Source organism: Oncorhynchus masou, chromosome 19 (assembly GCF_036934945.1).
Source record: "Oncorhynchus masou masou isolate Uvic2021 chromosome 19, UVic_Omas_1.1, whole genome shotgun sequence".
Classification (NCBI taxonomy): Eukaryota; Metazoa; Chordata; class Actinopteri; order Salmoniformes; family Salmonidae; genus Oncorhynchus; species Oncorhynchus masou.
This window is the reverse complement of record NC_088230.1, coordinates 23,736,033-23,745,369: the sequence shown is the minus strand read 5'-3', so window position 1 is coordinate 23,745,369 and position 9,337 is coordinate 23,736,033. Positions and strand designations below refer to the sequence as shown.

At 40.8% G+C, this 9,337-nt stretch overlaps 2 protein-coding genes across 16 annotated transcripts in view; both read right to left on the bottom strand.

Moving 5' to 3' along the window:
* LOC135506027 (protein THEMIS-like) overlaps positions 1-3,949 on the bottom strand; it is an 8,708-nt gene extending 4,759 nt beyond the window's left edge. The window contains exons 1-5 of the mRNA XM_064925384.1: positions 3,581-3,949; positions 3,049-3,198; positions 1,886-2,347; positions 312-1,357; positions 44-176 (exon numbers count right to left, since the gene is read on the bottom strand). Coding sequence (XP_064781456.1) covers positions 44-176; positions 312-1,357; positions 1,886-2,347; positions 3,049-3,198; positions 3,581-3,680 — 1,891 coding nt within the window. The 5' untranslated portion in view covers positions 3,681-3,949. The remainder of the gene's footprint in view (positions 1-43; positions 177-311; positions 1,358-1,885; positions 2,348-3,048; positions 3,199-3,580) is intronic.
* Positions 3,950-4,273: 324 nt separating this feature from the next.
* LOC135506026 (receptor-type tyrosine-protein phosphatase kappa-like) overlaps positions 4,274-9,337 on the bottom strand; it is a 168,808-nt gene continuing 163,744 nt past the window's right edge. For 8 of the 15 annotated variants that reach the window (XM_064925370.1, XM_064925375.1, XM_064925377.1 and 5 more), the window contains 5 exons: positions 7,610-7,741; positions 7,336-7,461; positions 6,393-6,556; positions 6,060-6,195; positions 4,274-5,474 (listed from right to left, as the gene is read on the bottom strand). In XM_064925370.1, coding sequence (XP_064781442.1) covers positions 5,421-5,474; positions 6,060-6,195; positions 6,393-6,556; positions 7,336-7,461; positions 7,610-7,741 — 612 coding nt within the window. In that variant the 3' untranslated portion in view covers positions 4,274-5,420. Of the gene's footprint in view, positions 5,475-6,059; positions 6,196-6,392; positions 6,557-7,335; positions 7,462-7,609; positions 7,742-8,050; positions 8,069-9,337 lie in introns of all 15 variants that reach the window. The other 7 variants (XM_064925367.1, XM_064925368.1, XM_064925374.1 and 4 more) reach the window with 1 other exon arrangement.

Below are 9,337 nucleotides of genomic sequence, written 5' to 3'. Positions count from 1 at the left end.
ATTAACAAAACTATTTTGATGGAATATAGAAACATAGACAAACCTTTTTGTGGGCCTGGTTTAGACACTACAACCAGACTTGTGATGGACGTTTCATTTCTTGGTATAGAGGTGTTCTGTTCTGCACAATCAGACGAACTAGGGCTAGGCATGGCTGGTTTGGCTGTATGTGGGCTCTTCAATATAATAACACAAATCATTAATACAGTAATCAATTGAATATAACTTTTTAAATCTGATAGCTAATGCTGTTGTGTTATAGATATTTTATTATTTATTAATGCATGAACTATAATGGATGACTGACTCACCTTTGGAGAGGGGGGGTCTGGCTTCTTTGGCCTGGGAGGCTGCAGTTTCAATGTGTCTTCTAAGGGCTGTTGATGTCTCTTGGGTGGTCGAGGGGGAGGCAGCACACTGGCATTGACGTACCTCCTCAGGGTAAAATAGCAGTCCTCTCCTATCTCCTCCACAGCCGAGCAGACAGCCTTGCCCTGGGTCGGCTCTGGGCCGCTCCACTGCTGCAGGAGCTGCAGGGTCATGTTGATGCGGTTGACAGGCACCTCCCAGCACTGGGCCAGGTCCGGGGTGGAGACAAGAAGGTAGGGGTCAGTGATCTCCTCCTCCAGCTGCAGCCCTGTGGCCCCAGCCAGGAGGTCCTCCATCACTGAGAGGTCCCTCATAGACACCTTGACGTTGAAGGGCAGGGAGAACCTGTGGCAGACCTCTGAGAGCATGTACTGCTTCTTGTCGTGGACCACCTCCACAAAACCCCCGTCCAGACACATGGGGATCAGCACGGCCTCGTACTTCTTCCCCACCATCTTCTCACAGGCCAGGGCCTCCACCGTCTTTCTCCTGCCACCATAGATCACCTCGCTGGTCTCCCTTTTGTGGACCAGGTACTGGTCTCCCACCAGTACCGAGGACAGCCCCTCGTAGTCGGCCTCAAAGGCCCTGGTAGCCACCACGTGGAGCTGCTCCATGTCACTCTTGGCTACCTCTAGGTCATATGCTGTGGGGAACATCCGGGGCCTGCGCTTGAACCTGCCGTTGTAAGACACTGGAATGAGGAAGCGTCTTTGGGCCTCACTGCGGATCTCAGACGCTAGGATCCTCTTGGTCTGGTAGGCACTGTGGACAATGACTTGCTTAGAGGTCGTCAGGAAACCCAATTCCTCCTGAACTTGTGATGGTGGCTCTATGATCTCAGCCCTGAAGGGGAAGACCTCCCTCGGCTTGGCAAAGACATCACGGAGTGACAGAGGCTGCATGAAACAGGCACCGTCACTCTCCTCGGTTACGTCCAACACCTCAATGTCAAGGGTAGATGGGATGAAAACAACATTCTTCCCAACTGTGAACAAAAATGTTTAGTTTAATTTCTGTTTAGTTTTCCAGCACAAGTGAGGATGGTCTACTATAGGCTAAATTTTCTAATTTAAGACATTTCTTATAAAAAAATGTTTTGCCAAAAAAAAAAAATACATAAAGTATTATATATTTTTAAAATCAGAACATTTCTCTCTGAAGGTCGGACATTAGTAGATCTGTTTAAATGCTAGTTTGAAAAGTTTTTTTGTTTGTTTGTGTTCTACAAAGAGTCCCTGACCAGAACGATGACTAGTACACTTCAAAACATCCTCTATTTTCATGTCTGCTTATGAAACCAAAAGTTGATGGCCCAAGACCAGTGTACTGTAGTTGTCATGTTCATTAGTTGTCAGTATTACAATTTGTTCTCTTTAAATAAATCAAGATAAGAAAAATGTAATTATAACATGAAAAATACAGAGTATCATTGTGTGATTTTATTTTATCGTGTTCTTCATTCCACATAACATTGACGTAAAGTGAGAAAATTAATGGGCTGTTTGACACTCACACTTGGACACAGTCTGGAGCTCATAGACAGGTGTGAGAACCAGATCTCCACTGTAGTCCTCTGGCAACTTAGACACACACTTCTCCTTTGATGGCAAAGACTTGGCCCAAGTCACTGTCCTTTTCCTTCCTTTGGGCATTTTCCATTCCACCAGCTCCCTAAGGGTGTAGAACTGGTCGTCGGCACACTCATAGAACTCCCCAGTGTGCGAGAGCTTCACAGTGAAGATGTGCTTGGAGTCTTTCCGCGTGACCTCACAGTTAACATGGCTGTCTCCGTGCTTCGTCCTAAGAGCAGTGATTCTGAAGCTCTCCTCAGCCTGGATGGTCCCCTCAGCCAGCTGTAGTTCCTCAGGGCAGCGGAACTCTGGCTGGCCCAGGCACTCAGGGCTGATACACACTGAGTCAACAATCTCCTGTATACTGGCGTATGGCCTCTTGTCGGCCACGATCCTGAAAAGTCCTGAATATATAGGCAGGTAAAGCAATATATGACATCGTATTAATTGGTACAATGCACAAAACCACATGTTGATAAGGTCCTTTTCAAACACGAGAAGGGGTTTGGACATTTACATGTATAATGTAAACTGCAGTACATGGTAATATGGTGGGAACTCTCTTCGTTCGCAGGACTTTATCCTGCTCACTGTCCCAAATGTCCCAACTGAATTTGGTAAAAGGGATTGTATGTACTCTGAGCCATCGGCTTGGAACGTCTTACAAAATAGTTTTAAACTGGAAGAACTTGTCCCGATTGTGTTTTTAAATGACTGATGGAGAATTTTGAGACTGATTCCCTGACCTGTCGATGTTTTTAATTTGCTGTTTTATGATTTTGTTATACTCTTGTGAATTCTATAGTTTTTACTAGATTACTTGTAGTTTTTCATGTTGTCTGTCTAATTGTGTAATGACTTGGCGCGGCTTATCTTGGCCAGGACACTCTTGAAAAAGAGATTTCAAATCTCTATGAGCCCTTCATGGTTAAATAAAGGTTAAATAAAATAAAAAAATAAATGCTGAAGGACAATAATTAATACAATTATTAAAACATTTAAATCTGAATATATAAATCCACATAAGTTTTTATAAAGGTACAATTTGACAACAAAACATTTTGATTTCATGTTCAAGGTACAGTTTAGATGTTTCTGGACTCACCTGGATAGTCGAGAGATAGATCTACTGTCATAGATTTGGAACCCTCAGACTGCAGTTCCACAATGAGTCTGGTGACACTGATCCCAATGATCTTCAGGAGCTCTCCATAGGAGAAACTCCACTCTCTTCCAAACAGCTCATACACAGAACCTGGTAGAAAGACATTTCAATGCATCTATTCTTTTGGCAATGAATGGACCTAAGTACAGTCGTCGATGGTCTATTCTCCTTGTAAGTAACAGATCCAAGTAAGTAAGAATATAAGGGTGGTAAACTCTATAATTGCTACGCATGAATAAGCATGAATAATTAATTTATTAAGAATTTATATATTATTCATGAAAATGTATACATTTGACCAAACAATATTTTTTTCAAAGCTCCAGTTAAAATTTTGTAACGTGAAATACCTAATGTTTATATAATTGCATAGTAAAATACTGCATCGCCTTGACCCGTTACTTTAAACTCAAATTATATTATATTCCAGTCCATTGAAAAAGGACTTAAATAAGGGCTTCTTCAGTCTTACCTTGGAAATAATATCCAGATTGTATCTGCAGTACTCTAGGGAGAGACTTGGCATCAAGAGAGCGGGTGAACTTTTCCAATGTCATAGCCATCCTTTCCATTTGGACCCTGGGTGACCCAGACTATGTAACACTAAAGGAAACCTAGAGAGGAGATGCCATCTTCTCCATGGATCAGCAAAAGGTTGACCCGAGGTTTTGGTATAACCCAAGTGCCAGTGCTTATATTTTAATATGAAGTCTCTCTATACCCTACAGTCAACAACTCAGTGACACAGAGAGAGACAGCAGTCATCTATGAGTCACGAGGGCTGCAGCAGGTGTTACAGGAGCACACACACTGCAGCCGGAAACCAGAAACAACTAACCACAACTCACTAAGTAGTTATGAGAACAACGCCACAGAACAATGATATATCAGTCACAATACATATGATTCACATCACACCAGAAAATGACACGTGTAAGTGTTTAGTGACTTGCAGTTCTGCAAAGCACTGGATTAGAGTGGAAATGAAAACACAAAAGGCAGCACAGTGTCTTCAGACAAATATATCTGTATCTAATATGTAGTGATCAGATTAAAACAATAAAGTGAATCGTTTGTGAACAGCTAGCATATCACACATATGACCAAACTAAACATCATCTCGCCTGCAATGATACTAACGATGTCTTACACAATGACATTTTATTCAAAGATGTTTTTATTTTTTTATTACAGCCAATAAAGCCAACAGTTACAGACAAAATAATGTATGAAACATGACTAAACTGCACATGATAATGACTTGCTTCCTTTTCTCCAGGAGGTCCACTCATGTCCCACATCAGTATGGTTGGCCGCACACCTGCCTCTGCTGCGTTGGCTTACATCCTAATAAGCTGTATCTAATACTGATTAGAATTCCTGGTTTTTCTCCGCCATGTTCCTTTAGTTTTTCCAAAATACCAGGTTGAGAGATCATCCGAAAAAAATATAACTATTTTATAGTCACCACATGACCTTCTGATATTCTATCTGCATGGGTAGAATTCACAAGCATTATTTTACACAAATAAACCACTGACATCACATAGAGGATAAGAAAAAATTGAAAACAAGATATACTACTGAAATTGATTCTAATACTTAAAAACAACAATAAATGTTTACGGTTTAAAGTCATAGCTAGGTAAAAATGGAATGAAGATGATTGTTTTTAGCTTTCAAAAAATAATACAAGTAAACAATAAATACAAACAATATGCTTTTATCCATATAGACATATTTACATAAGTCTTTGGCTTATGATTAAGATTTGCTACAAAATAAAAACCAAAATGAGTCAGCCATCAGAGCACAATACAAACATTACCAAGCCAATGTCACGTTAGCACTTCTATTCATGTATAGAGCGCAATATTTTTTCTTTCACATTTGTGATGGACTTCTATAGAAATATATTGTTCGTTGACAATAATGCTGATAATATAGAAGAAAAAGAAATTTGCTTTTTTTTGTTGTTGCATGCAACACCTTGGCATTAGTGTTACCCCTTTCGACAATGGCTGCACAAAATAATAACTACATCTGCAAAAGACATTGAAGCAAATGGGGCCTAGTGGCCGACATTTGTTTCTGTGGCACTGAATACGGCGAAGTACTGTACAATGGAGACATTTACAAACCACTCACATCATACTCCCAGTACAACTAGAAACATTAAAGATTTCTCAAAAAAATCCCAAACCATCTATAGCAGTCTGTATGGGCTTAGTTAATGATGTCCGCCTCCACACTATCTGTAGCGGTGGAATGGTTGCCAAGATCCAGAGTTCTGTTCCGTCCCGTCTTCTTGGTTAAGAGGTCTCGATGAACTCCAGAGCAAGGTCGTAGCAGAAGCGGTACTGATCCTGTTCAGAAGAAAACACATTGTATTAACCGCTGTGGTGCTTAACATGGTACAACAGAATATGATGAACGATACAGTAATAACATGCTGATAACAAGTTGAATCACAACTGAAAGGCATTTTCAATTCTTAACATAAAAATATGTTATCTATTCTCTGGCAGTGAAATTAAGAGGTAACTTTAACACAGGGCTGCATAGGCTGCGTAAAGGATGAGGTGAGGAGTCTTTCATGTTAGCCCACAACAGTTTATTTTATATACTCAACAGACTCTTCTGTTCACTTCCCGGTGATCCATAACATTATCATTGTTGGATAGTTTTGACAATACTGCTTGGCTAAAATGTATTTAAACACAATCTGCAAAACAAATCTAATGTGAGGTGTTGCTATCTGTTCTCTAATACCTCCATATTATTGACAGACTTCTCTCACGATTTCTCCAGGAAATATCATAAGTGAATATCACCAGAAATGAGAGGTGGCGTAGGCCTATGCTGATATATTAGCACCATAACGAGTCAGAGATACATCGGTCTGAAACTCAGTTTGACTGATCTGGAGTCAGTTAGTTGGCCTGTCTTACCGGGCTGTCCACCATGTTGGGCTTGCTGTTCCTCAGGCTCTTGACTGCGTGGAACACGTCCACCACATTCTGCCTCTTAATCATCTCACACACAATGCTGATAGCACAGAACATCCCACTGCGCCCGCCTCCGTTTCTACAGCACAGGAACACAAGGGTGGAGGTGTGAGGTTGGCTGGGTGGCTTTTCTGCTGAACTGCCAAACTTGTGAAATATAATAGGTGGGTGCAGGTGGAATAGGGATGATCAGATTTGTATTTGAAAGCATGCATGTAGGTGTTAGTGTGTGGGAGTGGTGGTGGTGGTGGTGGTGGAGGGTGTGTGTACACTCACAGGCAGTGGATGATTGTGCGTCCCTCTCCCTCTTCACACTCCTCCTGCCACTTGTCCACCTGCAGTATGAGCTTCAGGAAGGAACGCTTTGACGCTGGGACTTCTCTGTGGGCTGCCCAGCCCAGGTACTGGAACTGCCTCACCATCAGATAGCCCTCCTGAGGCTGTGGGGAACACAGAAGCACACATCAGCAACGGCAGCCATTTTGGCTCTTACTCTCAACTTCATAGCATTATTCTCATCGAACCATCCAAGTACTATAACCTTGACTGGTATCCTTACCTTGAGTTGTGTCTGAAGGCCCATAGTGACAAAATCCACAGCCAGGCACTATCATAATTAGCATAGTCAAAATTCAAGCATGTAAAGAGACAGTTAGATGTTAGCAAAGCTGCATTGCAAGCAGAAACTCTCTCAAAAGCACTTTCAACTAAGTTTGGTGGTTGGATGAGTTTGCAGGATTTTTGTTTACGCGCATTATACTGAAATAATCACTGAAATTTTATCACTCAAAACTCTGTTGTTTGCTGTAACATGGACAATAAAGTTGTATTGTATTCCATTGGGCACTCAGATGTGGATTGATTTAGCAGACGTGAACAAACTCACCGTTGGCTTGATGGAACTATCAGAGAATTGGAATATTCAGATATTACAGCAAAAGTAACCACATTCTCGCGGGGAAGAAAACATGGACAGGTTCTTCATGAGTATCGACACTACCAAACTTAGTTTGAAGTGCTTTTGAGGAAGTCTCTGCATCCAATGCAGCTTTGCTAACATCGGTCCGTCTGTCAACATTCATGAATTCAGACGATGCTAATTATGCTAGCTCCTGGCTGTGGCAAAAGTAAACAATCGATTGTTGTGGGTTCTATCACAATTGGCCTTCAGACACAAGTTAAGGTAAGGGTAATACATTATGGGATACTAGCTACTTACTCTAGTGAGGTTACATATTCTGAAGAGACGGCTGATGACGTCACAATCCATGGAGCAGGATATGCATTCAACTTGGACAGGACCGTAGCGAAGCGTCCCCTCTTCAGGCCAATACTGAGGGCAGCCCTGATTGACAACAACAACAACAACCTTAGCAATGACATGTACCTTCACTCAAACATTAGGAACCGTATTTCGAAAATGCACAATGACATTTGGAATCAGGGTCCACAGCAGTGAATGCAGGAGGGTGAGGTGGTCAGGTATTTATTACCTGCGCTAGGTCAATCTCGTTGAGCATCACCAGGGAAGTGCAGCCGTAGTCATACACCAGCCTCCAGAAGTCCTTGACTGTGTTGGGCAGAGGGTGCTGGGTTACGATGAAGGCTGCTGGCTGTCTGTAGCTCTACAGTGGACGAAAGTCAACAGAGAACCATGTAACATCTCCTAGCACTGAGTCTGCAGACATACAGAGAACACATTCAAGAAAATATGGTACATCTGTCACAATGAACAATGTGTAGATATATGACCATGCAAGGAATGTGGAGAACTTTCACAATTAAAACCAGGGCAATCCTTGGGGTGGGCATGCTTCTAGTAAGTAACCTTATATCAATTAAATGAAGTTCTGCTGACATTAATTAAGCCATGAAACAAATCCAGTATAGTTAGAAGCATTTAATTATTGAGAAGGGAAAAGTTCAGAAATTACCTGGTATTCTTCTGACGGCTTGGTTAGAAAAAGTCCAAAAGTTTGTAAAACGTACGAGGAAGTGATTTAAAATTGCCCTCCAAATAAAAAAAGCTCATAATCTGTCAAAACTCTCTGTGCACATGAAATACCATCTCCCAAGGTCTATGTCAAGACATAGGTTCTTATTCATAGAGGTTTGTCTCATTCAGATACAAATTTCAAATTTCTATTGGAGTTCTAGCAAGTTCTTTGCATAAAATATACTGTATAACACAGAAGAAAAAAGCATGGTCATGTTTAGTAAGGTCACCAACCACATTATCTCTGCTATATGCAATGTATTGCAAGGAGGGTACAGATATGGGGTGGCTTCTCATCCTTCTATCAAGTACACATCTATGACAAGATATTCCCAGAAGATGGATTCACTTTCTGGCACAGATCCTGATATCAAACTAAGATAATCCTGATCCAAGAGTTCTAATAGTGATGCATACTGGTGTAATATGAGGATACGGTTGTAATATGTGGATACGGTTGTAATACGGTTGTAATATGTGGATACGGTTGTAATACGGTTGTAATATGTGGATACGGTTGTAATACGGTTGTAATATGTGGATACGGTTGTAATATGTGAAAACTGTAGTAAGATGTGAAAACTGTTGTAAAGTTAGCAGCTGGAGTATTATTTGAACTAATAATAAAATATAAATGTGGTTTATACACTGCACTTGTTTCACTTACCCCGGCCTTCTATCAGACGGGTCAAACTTATTGGGGGGACTTCTGATTTATTTGAAAATCCAAATGATTAAAAGAACAAGTGTAATTTAGGTCCACATGAATAGCCATCTTGAAGAATACTGTCAGCGTGATATAGTTGAAGAGTTAGATGACCAAAATTGTTTTTTTGAAATGTATAAAAATGTAGCAATTTTTTGTGTGTTATTTTCATTAACATCACTACTAGAAAATAATAGAAGGATAGCCAAAAAATAACTAAAAGCCTTGAGCACACATTAAAGATACAATGAATATCAGTCCTTCTACATTTTCCAAAAGAGTACAGAAAACAGAACAGTATACACCTGGATTTGTCTCTAGCTTTCTGTCGCTACTACACATTCAGACAACATCTAGTTCACTTAGTAAGTCGAGTGAGTGTGTGTGTGTGTGTGCATACAGTTGAAGTCGGAAGTTTACATCCAGTTAGGTTGGAGTCATTAAAACTTGTTTTTCAACCACTCCACAAATGTCTTGTTAACAAACTATAGTTTTGGCAAGTCGGTTAGGACATCTACT